The sequence below is a fragment of the Eschrichtius robustus genome, chromosome 1, assembly GCF_028021215.1.
Source record: "Eschrichtius robustus isolate mEscRob2 chromosome 1, mEscRob2.pri, whole genome shotgun sequence".
Taxonomy (NCBI): domain Eukaryota; kingdom Metazoa; phylum Chordata; class Mammalia; order Artiodactyla; family Eschrichtiidae; genus Eschrichtius; species Eschrichtius robustus.
In genome coordinates, this window is record NC_090824.1 from 168,937,223 (window position 1) to 168,954,830 (window position 17,608).

The 17,608-nt window shown below is 43.1% G+C and overlaps 1 protein-coding gene across 1 annotated transcript; it reads right to left on the reverse strand.

Annotated features, from left to right (window-relative positions):
* Window positions 1-1,099: 1,099 nt before the first annotated feature.
* On the reverse strand, window positions 1,100-17,471 carry MPHOSPH10 (M-phase phosphoprotein 10). The gene is made up of 11 exons (XM_068559226.1): window positions 17,332-17,471; window positions 14,660-15,338; window positions 13,957-14,111; window positions 13,259-13,430; window positions 11,023-11,164; window positions 10,112-10,179; window positions 8,530-8,667; window positions 5,549-5,659; window positions 2,912-3,019; window positions 1,668-1,898; window positions 1,100-1,304 (listed from the first exon to the last, which is right to left on the reverse strand). The coding sequence occupies exons 1-11, from the start codon at window positions 17,418-17,420 to the stop codon at window positions 1,155-1,157; spliced, it is 2,043 nt and encodes a 680-aa protein (XP_068415327.1). The 5' UTR covers window positions 17,421-17,471; the 3' UTR covers window positions 1,100-1,154.
* Window positions 17,472-17,608: the final 137 nt, after the last annotated feature.

A 17,608-nucleotide genomic window follows, 5' to 3' on the forward strand; every position in this document is an offset into this window, starting at 1 on the left:
ACTGTTTTGTTTAGAAGACAAAGGCACATGAGGGGAGAGAACTGTGTCCTGAATAAGACCTGAAACAAATGACAGTTCAGTACTGACTGGCGCACCCTGAGGGGCCGGCTCGTGTGTCAGCAGGACCGCAGACCACAGACCTGCAGGCTGCTGACGGCTGTGACTGTCCCGCTGATGATGAAACAGAAGGGCTTTCGCTACTGCTTCAGCTTCAGCTTTGTTCTCATCCTCTACCCACGTAAGGCTTAAGGCATTTCTACCAAAAGCATAATGTGAGGGCTCCCCTGGTGGTGCAGTGTTGAGAACCCGCCTGCCAGTGCAGGGGACACGGGTTCGATCCCTGGTCTGGGAAGATCCCACATGCCGCGGAGCAACTAAGCCCGTGCGCCACAACTACTGAGCCTGCACTCTAAAGCCCATGAGCTACAACTACTGAGCCCATGTGCCACAACTACTGAAGCCTGTGCGCCTAGAGCCCGTGCTCCACAACAAGAGAAGCCACAATGAGAAGCCTGTGCACCGCAACAAAGAGTAGCCCCCACTCACCACAACCAGAGAAAAAGCCTGCGCGCAGCAACAAAGACCCAACGCAGCCAGAAACAATAAATAATTAAAATAAAATAATAAAATAAATTTTAAAAAAAAGCATAATGTGAGACCCTATCAGACAAAAGGTGGTCTTCCCTGGGTGGGAGGTTGAGACAGGGAGCACCTGGTGGTCGTGTAAGGCTCCGAGGACCACCAGTCTATCCTCCCAGCAAGCTCACCTCCTCTCACATGACATGAGATCACTTCCTAAGGGGAAGAATGTAAGGCACACACATGGAAATCCCACTGTTCTGTGAAAGGATGACAGGGCAGTGGGAGAAGAAAATCAAGGCCTCTTGAAGACAGGTGAGGACCTCCGCTGTGGACAGCTGGCTGTGATGGGGTTCCCAGCCTGCAGGCCCACTCCCTCACCGGCCGGGCCTGGGGTGGGCACACTGTGGGGAGGGTCTGGGAAGAGAGGTCCCGCCATATACCCAGATGAAGGCTTGCTCTTCTCAAACATCTGCCGTCCATGCAAAGAAAAGTTCTCCAAAATTTTATTACAAAACAGAACAATGACAGAATATAAGCTTACATGTTACTATTTACATTATATGCAAAATCTATTACAGCTTTAATTTATGAACAGAAATATCCTGTTTTTTCTCCTTTTTCTTCTCTGTTCTCTTTGCATTATTTATTTGCATTTTTACTTGATCTTGTAATTTAGAAAAGAATGCTTGTGATGATTTTAAGGCTTTGTCTTTACCTTCATCCTGCAATTAAAAATAATACAAGTTCATGTTGTAAGATGTGTGCTTAAAGACGAAAAAAACCAAATGATTAGAACAGGGCATCAAAGTATAAATATAAAAAAGAACTAGACAAGATTATGAAAACTTACACCAGTTAGTGCAGAGATATTATATACATTTTACGCTGCAACAATGGTCTCACAATGTCAGGTGACCGTGAGGACCCTGCATTAGAAACCCGGCCAGTCCCCACGGCCTCTCCCGTCCCCTCCCCTCCGCAGGTGGGCAGCAGTGGCTGGCTCGGTTACTCTGCCACCCAGATCACCTAAAGCTTGCCATCCACTCCCCCTTCCCCCTCCAGCAGCTTTCCTGCCCCATCCTCACCTTTAACAGTGAAGCTTTGCCTGTCTTGGTCAGCTGTTTTAACTTCTCGGAAGCTACTGCTTTGGTGTATTTCCCTGCTCGGTCTGGGTTGCTCTTTTCAAGAAGTCTTCTCCGCTTTTCTTTCTCCTTTATTTTCAAATGCTTTTGATATTTCTTTTTCCTCCTTTCTCGTTTCTTGTCTGTAGCTGTTTTCTCAGCAGCTGTTTTTGTATCTCCAGCTTTATTTTTCTCCTATTGAAAAATAACCATAAACACACTCATTAATCTAACCTAACAACTCAGGAAATTAGAAGAGAAGCAACTCCACGGAATGTGGCTGATGGGCTGTACACCAACGGCCAAGTGTGAGAAGGAGAGCATCCCCGCCTACGCTCTGAAGGGCTCTGGTCACTCAGCTCTCTAAGACCCAGGCTGCGTTCTCTGACGGCGACAGTTCAGTCCCAACACTCCTTCACAAAGGCAGCCTGGAGAGCAGGAGCGTCAGGCTGTCCCTCCTGGAGAAGCACGGAGACCCCAGCCGGGGCTGCAGTGACCTGCCCGCAGCAGCCCAGCTCTGAGCTGCTGGCAGCCATGGGGGGCTGACGGCAGGAAACCTAGCTGGTGAGGGTCCATTTCCTCCCTTTTCTCTTCTGCTGCCAGCCCAGCCTAGCAGAGGTGGCAGAGGCTGTGAAGGGGTGAGTGTGGGCGGAGCAAAGCAAATGAGCACAAAAAAGGAGGGCCGTGCTGCCAGGCGCCAGGAGGCCGAGGCCCCGGCAGAAGCCACCATTACTGTGCAAGGCGAGAGCTCCCATGCTCACAAGGCAGGGACAGCCTGCATGTGGTTATGTCCAACTCCTTCCAAGATCCAAAGGCTACTACTGATAAGCATTACATGGCTACAGCACAAAGGGGGAAATGCTGATTAATATCAAAGGATTGCTAAATATATGCAGTTTGTTTTAAACCTAACACCTAAGCTAACATCTAATTAACCTCAAACTTCTAATATTCAAACTGAATTATAACAAGATACTGATGTTGGATATTTACAATTAGCTTTTATAATATTTCTCAATCTGTATCTCATAATAATACCTGATTACAGAAGACTCGTATTTGAATATTCTATATTATTAATTTGATTATACTTGGAAACTGCTGAGATATGTTAGAATAAAGACTACAAGCTCAAGCTTAAATGGAGATCTGACTATAAACGACCAACTTATGAACAGATATTTAAAGCTTCAACACTGTCTTCTCACCTTGACTTCCTCTGGGGCCAGGAGGGCTGCATCGCTGACACTCACTGGGGCGACCTCCTCCATGGTGACGGCTGGCAGATTCGACACAACTTTAATCTCTGGAACAGGCTAGAGAAGAGACAACACATTTAACAGGAAGTCAGAAGTGGTCCCCACATAAAATATTTAAATTGTGAACCTACTGAAGTGTAATACATACAATACTTCATGGAGATTATTTCTATACTTTTGCAGGACACGTCTGCCATATTCAGACACACGTTCTTTCATCTGTTAGTAAATTATTTCCACCTGCCATGTAGGTGTATATTCTCAAACAATCCTATCCACCATTTAACAGAATCTATTGGTGTCTGTAAGTGTTATCTTGCCTTTGGTTATAGGAAATAAAGCTCACTATAAGAAATACATGGAAAAAGCTGCTAGGAAAGGTGCTTATCAAAACAACATGTTCCAGCAACTAAAAACAGATGTTATAAAGAGAAATATGAAATGATACTAAGTTGTTTTGGAAAATGAAGACAGTACTGAAATAAACACAACCTACAAATTATAAAAACAGGAGGAAAGAATACAACACTAACTGAAGGGCCATTTGTTTGTCGTTTAGTTTTTTTTTTATTCTTGAAAGAACTGCCCACGGGATTCAGAAATTACCATGGTTGCATCCCACTCACGGTGTCATGGAAGACTTACACTACCGCTCTGTACACTAGTCCTGCTCATCTCGATGCGGGGGCAACGGGGTCCGCAGCGGAGTAAAGGATGAAGTGGGAAAGAGTAGGTGTCCTGAGCGAACACGAGACTGAGCCCCAGGAGACCGGGCTCTGTCCCAAAGCACAGCGCTGCCCGCCTCACAAGCTCACTTTCCCATCACAGTCCTGCCCACGTTCCAGTTAACTCGGCAGATATGCACCCCAGGATCCTTCATAAGGAACAAAAACAAGCCCTGAAGACGACAGGGTCCTGGACTCTAAATAAGAGGAGAATGTGAGAGTGTGAAAGAAATCATCTCCTCCCCTGGACCGCTGTTCATTTACTTATTAGGAGCGCTGTGTTCCATTCCACAATTTAAAGAGAAATATGGAGAAAATGGAGACAACCCAAAAAATAACAGAGACTGATGACTGGTTAACAGTCATGGAGACGGCTTGTGAAATACCAACCTGAATACGAAAAAAGCAATATCAAGAGGAAGCCAGACCAGAAATGACATTTCTGACAAGGAAAAAAATAAGAAAGGCTTTTATACTGTGGCCCAAGATTCCAAGGGATGTCTGAGGACTTCCCCATAGCCGGCTCCAGGCTGGTGTGACGAACACAGCCACAAAAAAAACACAGCCGCAAAAAAAACACAACTGTGGGGCTTGAAGACGAGTAGTGAGCAATGAACCATCCACCAATGAGCGCACCTGTGCCACGGGGCTATGAGGGAGAAGGGCAGAGACAGACGCGGGAAGAGGAGGTGTCAAACCTGAGACCCTACAGATGGAAGAGCCCGGAGGGAAGGGCCCGGAGGGAAGGAAGGAGACCAGGGTGGCCGGGGAGCAAACCACGGGGACCAGAGGGATGGGAAGGAGTCACGTCCCACGGGGCCTTGTGAGGAGGGAAGGGATCGCATTCTCCACATGAGTAAGACCTTTCCACAGCAGGACCTGCTGGCCGAGAAGGTGGAGACATCCCTCTCCTCTCTTCACCTGCTCACTACACACGGTCAGACCAAGCACTCTGAGACTCTCAAGATGGGCCCCACCACCAAAAACGTACCATCATGTAAAGGACACCAAGATTAAACAAAAACAAAGAAGCAGGTGATGACCAAATACTCACACAGGAAAAGTTACCTGACCATCAAAGGATCGGAAAGGACCTCGGAGGTTACCACCTCCTCTGTACAGACAGAACGTTAGGCAATTTGCCTACATCACGAAGCCACTGAGGGGCAGACAGACTCGGGTCTCTGACTCTGGACTAGCCCTTGATGCTCAACATCCCACTTCCAGACGACACAAGTGACCCCAGGGGGCAACGGGTGAGCAAGTGCCAGAAGGCTGGTGCAGCACGTTTTGCAGGCTCGCAGAAGCTGGTGAGCAGGAGGGAGCTGAGGAGCAGATGAGCGCTGAGCTGTCTGGGCGGGGGTCGCAGAGGCAGAGGGGGAACAGCACGCAGCGGGGGGAGCAAGGGCCCAGGAGTTAGGGCTCACCCCCCACCCCGAAGCCTCGGTGTCCGCATTTGCAAACTGGAAGGAGTAGTATCTGCCTCAGGTTCTGCGGGTTAAGAGTTAGTGGACATGACGGACCTGATCTGACAGGTGGCAGGTGCTCAGTAAACGCCAGGGACAGACACCACACCCGCTCCCAAGACCATCACACAAGCAACCAGAGACCAGACAAGGAAGAAGGGTGGGAAATGAGGAGACCCCGTGGCTAAGGCCAAGGGTCTGGCAGGGACCAGCAGGGCGGAGCCAGAACTGTCATGGGACCAGACACGAGCCTTCCTCATGGGAGGCCCTGCCTGTAATTTATGGGGAATTCCTGCAGGTTTGTATCCTGAAACCAAATAAAGCACGAGTCTCACAAAAACTCAAAGAGGAATCACACCTGCTCTGCCTGTTCACTGAGATGTAAACACACTTACCGGCTTAGGGATGAAATGGAAGTTTGAGAGGGCATCCAATTTTAAGAAGAGGGAATCCATCATCTTCTGAATTTCTACGTGCTCTGGATTTTCTTCCTCTGCTGTTTTTTGCTTAGGAAATAAGTTCAACATTATCAGACTAAGCAGCGTCACAGATATCACAGGACAAAACACTCAAGGCCGATAAGGGTATCACCAGTTTCTCGTCGCCAGGCTTCAGCTCCAAAGAAACATTCCAAGGCAAGATCAAAGTCACCAATACCAGGGCGGCACTAGCACCCACCCAAGAAGAAACATGACGTGCACTTGAGAAGCTGTCCCAACCATACCACTAACATTTAGAACGTACAATTTAGTTCCCTTGATGTTTACTTCTGTCAGTAACTAAACTACTCCCACTAGGATGGCTATTTAAAAAGAAACAAAACAGAAAATAACAAGTATTGTCCAGGTTGCAGACGGACCGGAACCCTTAGGCAGTGTTGGTGGGAACGTAAAATGGTGCAGGCACAGTGGAAACGAGTCTGGCAGTGCCTCCAAAAGTTAAACAGAGAATCACCATAGGAGCAGCAATTCCACTTTTAGGTATATGCCCAAGGGAATTAAAGCAGGTACTCAAACAAGTACATGGACACACATGTCCATGGCTGCATTATTCACAAAAGGCAGAAACAGCCCAAATGCTCATCAACCGGTGACTGCATCAGTAAATCGTGGTACACACACAACAGAACACTATTCAGCTATAAAAAAGGGGATAAATTACAGACACGTCACAATCCTGAAACATTAAGCTAAATGAAAGGCATCAGACACAAAAGGTCACATGTTGTATGACTCCATTTATATGAAATATCTAGAGTAAGTAAATCCACACAGACTGAATGCAGATCGGTGGCTGTCAGGGGCGGGGTGACTGAGTAACCGGGAGTAACTGCTTAGTGGGTGTGGGGTTTCATTTTGGGGCGATGAAAATGTTTTTGAATTAGATACAGGTAGTGGTTGCACAACACCATGAATGCCCCTGAACTGCTCTCTTTAAAATGGTTAATTTGTTATGTGAATCACAACTCAATTAAAAACAAGAAACAAAGCAAAAAACAAAACTAAGGAGTTAATGAAGATTTTGTAAAATTATCCAAGTATTCATTTGGATTGCAGGGACAAATGTATATGTAATTTGTTAAAGATTTTTTCTGATTAAATCACACTGGAAAAAATTGACAGCAGTTTTCAATCCACTAAGAAAAGGTAAATTTCATACTTCTCTTTCCCCATGCCGAAAATGCTATTCTAAGAGGCCAAAATTTTTTGTTTGGTTACTTATTGATGAACCCATGAAAAACCACTACCACCACTACCACTCACCACTGGGAAGCAACTGGCTCTTTACCCCGGTTACCCTAATGCCAGAGACACACCCCGGTCTGTGTGTCCAGTGTCTGTCAGTGCCCCCTTCCAGCCATGTCCAAGCACATACTACTGCTTTTTACTCCTTAAACTTAACACAGGGGCTTCCTTGGTGGCGCAGTGGTTGAGAATCTGCCTGCCAATGCAGGGGACACGGGTTCGAGCCCTGGTCTGGGAAGATCCCACATGCCGCGGAGCAACTAGGCCCATGAGCCACAATTACTGAGCCTGCGCGTCTGGAGCCTGTGCTCCGCAACAAGAGAGGCTGCGATAGTGAGAGGCCCGCGCACCGTGATGAAGAGTGGCCCCCACTTGCCGCAACTGGAGAAAGCCCTCGCACAAAAACAAAGACCCAACACAGCCATAAATAAATAAATAAATAAATAATTTTTAAAAACTCAACTTCATGCCCATTTAAAAAAAAAAAAACTTAACACATGTTTTAAAATCCTAACCACGTCCTTTGCCCTCATCCCAGGTTATATCTGTGAAATAATGCATCTGACATCCAGCATCTTCCTGACACACACAGATCTAAGGGTTAAGGTTCATTCACATCCTGTTTATCAGCACTCTGCTTATTCCCTCCAGGGCAGCTGCCAAACTTCAGGAAATTCAGATCATCCTTGCCAGACTAACTCTTAATGGAATGAATGAGTCTAGGATTAGCCTAAATTGAGTCCACATTCAAAAACTTGTGAACTGGCTGCTGATGTCCAAGACAGAAATAAAACTATCATTTAAAGACCTGATACGAGCTACATAATTTCATTTTTACCTCTCATGGTTACCAAATACTTTCTGTATTTACTGAATCTCCTCATAGTAGCTGGATTTTCACTAAGCATTGACTGAGGTTGTACACATCTCCCTTCAACTACCACCTTGGGTGGCAAGGCAGCGGGGAAAAATTTTAATTCCAATCCTTCCAGTTCTTCAGCTTCACAGTGGCATTAGGGCCCTATCTGCTGGGTGCTGCCTAAGTGGCATTAATTAACAAAATCTGGATGGAATCTTAAATGCTTTTGCAGAAAAAAAATGCCACCTCATCCCCAGGCACATACTGACCACATTCCCAGCAAATCAAATGTGAAGGAATAATTCAATTTGTTATGTTGGGAATACAACATTTTTGGAAATATGACTTTGTCCTATTTAACTAAAAGTATTTTTTTAACACTCTAAGTAAAAAGAAACAACAACCAAAAACTCACCAGACCTAAATACATGAAGGAATTCACAAATAATCTTATAAAATTTATCAACAACTTCTAAAGCACAAATAAGAAATGGTTTTTAAATTGTAGCATAATTGCTGGAAAGTTAATAATGAGCTGTGAAAGTATCAGGTGACCAATGAGTAACTGCAAAACAAATCCCCTCTGCCCCTGACACTCAGTGGGAACACTACATCCCCTCTATTCCTAGCATGCTCTCACACTAAACAAGGTGACCCCAAAGTTCAAGACTTCGGTATTTCACACATTTCGACGAGCAGGCAGAACCTGCAGAGGTGGTTCTCCACCTCTCCTCCTTGAAAGACAACGGCTTTGCCTTAGCAGCATCCTTACCTGGTTGAGTTTGATGTACTCCTGTTCATAAATTTCAGCAAGGCTCAACTTACTCTTCTCATGGTCCAGTGTTAAACGCTTTTTATACTCATATGCATCCTCTTTAGGTTTTTCTTTACGTACGACATCATCCCAAGCCTAAAATATGAAAGACACACATAACAAAAATTGACAGATAAAATCTGTAACTTCTTTCTAGGCTCCCTTAAGAATCTTCCTCTGGACGGACTTCCCTGGTGGTGCAGTGGTTAAGAATCTGCCTGCCAGGACACAGGTTCGACCCCTGGTCAGGGAAGATCCCACATGCTGCGGAGCAACTTAGCCCATGCGCCACAACTACTGAGCCCACACTCTAGAGTCTGCAAGCCACAACTACTGAGCCCACGCGCCCAAACTACTGAAGCCCACGGGCTTAGAGCCTGTGCTCCGCAACAAGAGAAGCCACCGCAATGAAGAGTAACCCCAGCTCGCCGCAACTGGAGAAAACCTGCGTGCAGCAACGAAGACCCAACGCAGCCAAAAATAAATAAATAAATAATAAAATAAAATAAATTAAAAAAAAAAAGAATCTGCCTGCCAATGCAGGGGACACGGGTTCGATCCCTGGTCTGGGAAGAACCCACATGCCACAGAGCAACTAAGCCTGTGTGCCACAACTACTGAAGCCCGCACGCCTAGAGCCCGTGCTCCGCAACAAGAGAAGCCAGCGCAGTGAGAAGCCTGTGCGCTGCAACAAAGACCCAACACAGACAAAAATAAATAAATAAATAAATTTTTTTAAAAAAAAAAAGAATCTTCCACTGGAATGTTGATTATCTTTCCAGAGTAAGCAAAAGCAAACAGCAGCAAAAAGGAAGTCATTTTCACCATTTGAAATGACTACTCAAGTCACAGTAAGTATTATGCAGAGAGGGCATCACTCAAGTACCCTTTTTTGTTTTAAATACGTCTCTCTCCTGGTTACCAACTTGAACTCCACAATTTCTCATCGTGGTTTGCTCAACAGTCAAGACAAGAGTTTGCTTCATTTCAAATTTAAAGATTTTCTGCATACAGTACCCATCCTTCAAACCCTTCCCATTTTAAACAAACAAACACATGTTATAAAGCCATCTCGGGACTTCCCTCGTGGTCCAGTGGTTAAGACTCCTCGCTCCCAATGCAGGGGGCCCGGGTTCGATCCCTGTTTAGGGAACTAGATCCTGCATGCCACAACTAAGACCCGATGCAGCCAAATAAATAAATAAACATTAAAAAAAAAAAAAAAGCCATCTCTTGGTGTACGTGTCATGTACCCAAGTTTTACTCTAAGTTTACAAAATAAGATCTAGTTTTAAACAAAAACTCTTTGGTCACCCCATTCTCCTCAGGCACGACACCCGTCTTTGTTGTGTGATGGCAGTGACCCACACAACAAAGGCCAAAGACACTTCTGGTGTAGACTTAGGGCTTTTAAATGAAGAACTGATAGAACAAATACTCTATGAAAATAAAGAGTGTTATTCCTACTCCCAAAATATTCTTAGATATTTCTAAACATTTCAGTGAATTTTGAATTAAGTTAAATTTCATTCTTACTGACCTGATCTTTTATCCTCTGCTTAATGATATCTTCTAGTTGAAAAGTGGTTTCCTCTGTGATCACAGGTGCTAAAGGAAACAGGACATGTACTCATTAGGTATATAGAAACTAAGCAGTGGTTCGAAAAGGGTGGTCCTTGAACCGCAGCATCACCTCCATCTGGGAACGTGTTAGAAATGCGAATTCTTGGGCCCATCCCACACCTCCTAAATCAGAAACTGAGGAAGAAAAAGGGATACCTCTGTGTGTTTTAACTAGCCTTTCTGATGCTCCCTGCACTTTGAGAACCACAAAACTACAAAATACATATGGTAGCAAATGCTAACACTTTTAACCCATGCACCTGGGGACTTGCCCCCCCTTTTCCATTCTCTAGCACTAAATAAAACAGAAATTCATTTTGACTTAACGGGTACAAGAAAGAATGCAATGAGATAATCAGGGTTCTGGCTGGAATCACTGGACAATGACAGCAGGCGCTGTAGGCAGATCACTAGCAGGACTGATTACGGACTATACATTAGGCATCACTAGTATATTAGTAATTCTTGGGTAGATTAATGGTATTGTGGCTGTACAGGGGAATGTCTTAGTTCTTAGAAAAAAATAAAAGTACTCAGGACTAAAGTGTCATGATATTGACTACTTACTTTCAAATGACTCGGGGAAAAAAAGTGCACACACACAGTCACACACATAAATGGGGGGAGAAAGCAAATATGGCCAAAACTTAACTGTTGAATCCAGCTGAATGGCATACATATGTCCACTGTACTACTTTTTCAACTTTTCTATGTTTACAAGTTTTTAAAATAAAAAATTTGGGGAAAAGAAATATTACTCCACATCTATGAAAACCATAGAAAAGGCACAGACACGAACAGTTGCAGGAGCCCAGTGGCTACACGCACCCATACGGATGGCGTGGTCAAAGTGCAGGGTCTCTTCTAGGAGGCTGTTCTCGGGCCGCTTCTGTGCTGTCACTTCCCCTTGAAGTTGCCAAGGTTTCTTTTCCAACAACTGTTTTTCCAAAGATGCAATTTTTTCATTCATCTAAGAGACAAAAAGAGTTACTACATGTTTAGGGAAGAAAACTAGACTTATAGTTGAGTAAAAGCAACTAATATTTTTAACAGTGGGAGAGCAAGAAATGTACTGTTCCTGAACACAATTCTGTTTTGTCCTTGCCATCTTTTAATGATGCCAGTAGTGACCTCCTATTCCCGTCCCCTGAGGTGGGATGAGGAGCTGTGGATGACCTCTTTCCCCCACTGATTTGGAATGCCATGTTTATAATTTACTTACTTCTCCCAGCAGCATTTGGGTATATTTCTGGGCTCTGTTCTAGTCAAACGACCTATTTATTCACAAGCCACTATCAATTTTAATTATTAGAGCATTCCAAGACTAAGTAATTTTTTATTAGAATATCAATATTTGATGGAGCCTGACCCTCCTGACTCCACACCCACAATCCAAATTATCTCTGACTTCTAAAAAGGCAGCATCTATAATGACTTCACAGTGTATAAAATGCCAGCCTTTTCAGCTACCTTACTGAATTATTTTTCCTAATAGCTTTTCAATTCATCTGCTTGGTTTTTCTAGTATTCTCTGCAAATATTAATGCTTTCACTTCAGTTTTTCTCACCTCTTATCATTTTCTTTTGTAGTTGTCCTGGCTAAATAACACTTCTACAAGAATCTTAAGTAACAGTGGAAACAGTAATAGTGGTAATGGGAATAGTCTTATTCTTGATTTTAAAGGGATGTTTCTAGAATTCTACCATTAAGCATGATGGCACCTTTTGGCTAGATGTGTTTGTATTTCACTAGAAGTTAAAAAAAAAAAAATTAGGAATGGATATTGAATTTTATTAAATGTCATTTTTGACATATATGGAGGTGACCATATGGTTTTTCTCCTTAACCTATTATAACAAGTATTAAATTAATAGATTTCCTGATCCTGATTCAAGAGGATGAGACCCACTTGGTTGTGGTAGCATTATTCTTTCATTGCGCTATTTTGGATTTTTGCATCAATATTCATAAGTGAGACTGTGCGTGTTTTAATGTTACCTTTGTCAGGTTTGGGTATTCATGTTACAATAACCTCACAAGAAAAGTTTGGAAGCTTTACTCTTTACATGTAGGGACTAATCAAACGGCACTAAATTATCTACTTCTTGAAGGTTTGATATAATTCCCCAGTAAAACTAAACCTGTTTCTCTTTTTTTTTTTGCAGGGGTGTGCGGAGGGAAGGACACTAACTCAAGAACAAAGTTCATATTTTCTTTCAATTTTTTTTTTTCTTAAGACTTTTTCTTCTGGGAACAATCTGACAATCATGTATTTAACTCAGATTCTCTTTTTTTTTTGGCCGCACCATGCAGCATGTGGGATCTTAGTTCCCCAACCAGGGATCAAACCCGCGACCCCTGCAGTGGGACTGTGGAGTCTTAACTGCTGGACCACCAAAGAAGTCCCCCCAGATTCTCTTTTTAAAATGATTCTTTTGATATCCTTGGTATCTTTGGTTATTTGCCTAGTCTCACTTCGAATTGTGTGATCTAATTTTAAGATAGTTAAATGATAAAAGCCAAATGTTTGGAGCCAGGCTGTATCTATTATTTGCAAATAACATTTTGTTCGTCTGAAATTGTCACAAGGAAATAATTTTTATCGACTTTGGAAGATGTGTTTGAGATGGTATTAGTTAAAATTCTGGCTACTTGGCAACTCGCAGAAGCCATCTGAGGTAGGCAGTATCCTTAAGAGCAGGTGAAACAGTTACCAGGAGAGGCTCACAGGACAGCTAGTTAGGAAAAACATGCCCCAGATATAAAGACAGCATGGAGAAAGAAAAGAAACAAGTTTTACAGATGGGCCCCAGATTGAAAGCCACAGGTTGGGAAATGCAGCATTGATTTTTGCAAATTAGTTGCTTCCCACATGGTTATCTCTATACAGTGTGCTACAGAAAGCGGCTGCAAGATTTTTGTTTTGGTTTTTTTTTTTAAGGACAGTTAAGTGTCCCACCAAAAAAACACAAAAAACAAAACAGGGTAGGTTAGTTAGTAGTCTGTGATTTCCACAGTCATGTTAAGCATATGGAAAAATCCCTTAAAATTCCTAATTATTACCTTTTCCTGTCTTATTTCAAAAGAGGATTTGACTTCATCAGAGTCTTTCTGTACATTTAAGACATTTGTATCTTCAGTTTCCTCATCATCTGGCAAAGCAAAGGTCACTCTTTTCAAGGTTTCTTCATGTTGTTTACTGTCTCCACTTTCTTCAAGGTCATTATCTTCATCCCTGTAAGACCAAAACACTTACGAAAGGAAACACACCACTTTCCATTAGAAAAACAAAAAGAAACAAACTTAGTAATTAAAGTTCTTCTTTTGTAGACTTAACGCAATTAAATATTCAGAACTTCTAAAGTCATTCAGTTACTAAGGAACAGAAGGAATTATTTAGGTGAAACAGAACAAAGTGTCCAAAATACAGAAAACAAATTTTTCATCAATCTATAATACAAACTTATCTCACCTAAGTAACAACAGGGTATTTTTACTGACACAAAAAAACAAATCAGAGCTCCTGGTAAGAAGGGTTTGCATGCTAGTGCCAGTGACGCTTACCTGCACTAGATCATCTCTGACGTCCCTTCAAATTTGGAGGCTTTCCTCTGGCTATCCTGAGATTCTCTGATCTTAGAGAATCTACTCTCTGATCTTAGAGAATCCCAGTTCTTAGGACAATCACAGCTGACAACTAGGAGTACACAAATAGGATTGGGTACCTCCAGCTTACAGTGTAAAGGATTCAAAATACTCACATCTCAGAAAAGCTTTCTTCTCCTTCTTCAGCAACTTCTTCCTCTTCACTTGAAGCCAGTTCATCACCATCATCATGGACACTTGCTATGTCTTCATCACTTTCAACTGGATCAAAGAAATCTTTGTACTTCAGGTTTCTGGAACTTTTACCTGACTAAAACATAAATACTTTTAAGATCTTAAACCAAGGATAGAAAAATACATTAAATCATGCATAAATGTGTATGCACACTGTACAGGGGAAATTGGCAACTAAAAACACTACCATAAAACCCTAAGAACTATTAGACCACAACAAACTGAATGGCAGTATAGATTGATTTATGACTGATTAGACAGAGCATGATATTCTTCTCTCTAAATCTTCTAACTACAATTATTTCCAAAATATCCCTGCCTAAAGTATACAAATGCCTTCCTTTCACTCTTATTTCTAGTGCTTGATGAAAATCCATGTTTGAGGGAAAATTCTGAATCTCTCTAACATGTGTGACTGTGGTTCTGAAGCTACAAAACAAGTATTCTGTGATAAGGAAACAATAGCTTTGGTTTAAGTTTTCCAGTCTTTTTTTTTCAACTGATCTAAATATTTCACTTATGCCCTGGTGAGTTCTGAAGTATTTTAAACCTCTTCTGGAGAAACAGAACCCCATCTAATTTGAGGAGGCAGAAAGAATGCTCTGTCCTCTCCCAAAACTTTACCTTAAGATCCTGACTTCCAAACGGTCCTCCGTCTTCATCGGAATCGACATCTTCAAAAAAATCAATATCCTCCTCCTCTTCATCATCTTTTTGTTCCTCTTCCTTTTCTATGTTTTCTAAAAAGCTCTCCATTTCAGAGAGCTTGAAGAATTTATCATCTACTATGGACTTTTCTGTTGGTTTCCTAGGCACTTTGTTTTGCACCTTGCTCTGCTGTTCCAATTTGCTGATATCAAAGTCAAGATCAGAGTCCTCATCACTGAAATCTGGGCTTTGCCTCAGATCCAGTTTGCCTGAGCTTATAGCTCTCTCATCCTCTTCAGGATCATCACCACTCAGGTCTGACACTTTCTCTTCCTCCTCTTCCAAATCTTGTTCTAGGTCCTCCTCGCCACCGGCCTCCATCTCTGAGGCATCCTCTTCACACTCCTGCACCTCATTCTCTGAGAGAAGACTGATGTCTTCATCTTTAATCGTTTCACTAACTGCATTCTGGAAGTACTGTAAAATTGGTTCATTCTGCAATTCCAGTTGTTGCCAAATCTGCTCATCATCAAAATTATTTATCATCAGTCTTTGTAAAGGACTTCCACGTTTCCTGTCATTCTCTAGTATTTTATTAAAGTCATAAAGTGCTTTTGTTAAAGAAGTAAACTTTGATGCCAGTTCATCTTGAATGCTATTAAGGGGGCAGGGAGGAGTTAAATTAGATTTATAATTATAGGTAACAATTTCACAGCACTCAGAATTTTTTTAAAAAGCCCAACTCTTGGGCAAAATCAAATTTTAAAAAAATTGAAGTATGGCTGATTTACAATATTATATTAGTTTCAGTGATTCAGTATTTTTACTGATTATACTCCATTAAAAGTTATTTCAAAATAATGGCCACGACAATTCCGCTGCTATACAATATATTCTTGTTGTTTATCTATTTTATGCATAGTACTTGGTATTTCTTAATCCCGGCACCCCTAACTTGCTCCCGCGCACAACTGGTAACTACCATTTTGTTTTCTATATCTGTGAGTCTGTTTCCGTTCTGCTATATACATCCATTTGTATTACTTTTTAGATCCCACCATGTAAGTGATAACACACAGTATTTGTCTTTCTCTGTCTGTCTGACTGACTTCACCAAGCATAATATTCTCTAGGTCCATCCAGGTTGCTGCACATGAAATGTCAATTTTAAGTATGTATAGATTCTGACCCCCAACAGTGTATTATCTTGCCAAAGAACCACATTAGTATATAAAAGGTGTCAACCAAGTATCTGTGAATCTGCTGTCTGGATTTTAGACAGGGAAACCATGACAGATCTATTTGCCTAAAGATAGAGAGTGAATCTTAACCTTAAATTCTCAACTCTGCTATATTACAGGCCACTCCATTCAGTCAACCCATGGTCAACACTTGCTTTGGTAAGAGTGGTCAGAGAATACCTCGCTGAGGATGTGACATCTGAAATGATACCTATTTATAAGGAGACAGTCTTAAAAAGCTGTGGAAACATGTACTCCAGGCAGAAGAAACAGCAAGAACAAATTTCCTAAGACAGAAACGCACTTGTTGAGTTTGAGGAGCAGAAAGCCCAGCTTGGCTGGAGTGCGGTGAAGGAGACAGAAGGGAAGGTTAGAGAGGTGAGTGGGAGACAGATCGTGAAGGTCTCAGACGTAAGAGTTTGTCATTTTAGAAGTGAAGGTTTTTAAGCAGAGAAGCAAAATGATTTAAATTTATGCTTTGGAAAGAAGGCCTGTCGAGGAAAAGGAATGAAATTAGGGTGATCAGGAGGCTGATGCAGGCATCCGGGCAAAGGATGCAGAACTGCGCTGGGATTACAGCTGTGAATATGGTGAGAAATAGTCAAATTCAGGATAGTATAGTTCGAAGAACTAACTGACAGGATTTGCTAATAACTGGATGTAGAACTGAGAAAAAAGGAAGACATCAAGGAAGTAGCTTAGTTTCGTGTCTGAAGGACTGGAAAGACAGAGGTGCTGCTCACTGTGATAGGGAAGGCAGGTGGTGAGCATGGGGAAAGGATCTCAGGGAGGGCAGAGGACAGGGAGAAAACAGAACCAACAGTTCATTTTGGATATACTAAATTTGAGATGCTGAGAGTGTATGGCTGTAGTTGCTGTGAGCCTCAAGGTCGGGTTTCAAATATAAATCTGAGAGCCATAATTTCCTAGATCTTTTCACAGTCTTTCAACAAAATACCACGAGCTCGTGCTGGGAAGGAAGACGAAAGACAGCCTTAACTCTCGAGAAGCTCAAGTCGTGGGGTGGATAGATAAGCGACAAGTTAATACTTTCAATTAAGTCTGATGAGTAAGTAAGCACTGGGTGCTCTGGGAGCACATGGACAAAAGAGCAATCCACCCGGTGCGTCTGGCGGGGGGTGGGGGGGTGCGGCAACTGAGGCCTCGAAACAGTAATAACCCAGTTAGCTTGATTTCAACAGCACACGACTGGGAGATCCACACTACACAGCTCTTAACCATCTAAAAAAGTGTGATAGGCTAGGGGAGCGTAAACTACCTGAAATCTGAGGAAAAGGGAGCTCCCCTTCCCTTTGCCTTCCCCCTACTCCGGAACTTGCCGGGGGCCCACAGCCCGCGCCCACGCGAGTCCCGAGCCGCACCAAAGCCCAGGCTCCGAGCACTTACGTGAGGAAGCATTCCGGGCGGTCGGTAGCTTTACCGACCTCCCTCAGGCACCTTTCCAGGGTCCGCCGACGCCACACTCGCGGGGCCATGGCTGCCTGCCGCTCGGAACACAGCACCGCCTGCAAAGGAGGAGAACCGCCCGGAAACCACGCCACAAAGACGCACCCCGCCGAACTGCAGCCGCGAGCCGAAGGTTCCGCAGCGAACAGGTTCCGGATCCACCCCCAGCCACAGCCAATGGCAGCCCGAGAACTTTCACCAAGGGGTGCGTGGGGGG

What these genes read in the sequence shown, in the direction of transcription:
- MPHOSPH10 (XM_068559226.1), bottom strand. Translation starts at nt 17,420, where the DNA reads ATGGCCCCGCGAGTGTGGCGTCGGCGGACCCTGGAAAGGTGCCTGAGG. An exon ending in TCCATTTCATCCCTAAGCCG is followed by an intron (nt 3,020 to 5,548) that starts GTAAGTGTGTTT and finishes TCTCTTCTCTAG; the next exon opens with CCTGTTCCAGAGATTAAAGT. An exon ending in GCAAAGCTTCACTGTTAAAG is followed by an intron (nt 1,305 to 1,667) that starts GTGAGGATGGGG and finishes TTTTAATTGCAG; the next exon opens with GATGAAGGTAAAGACAAAGC.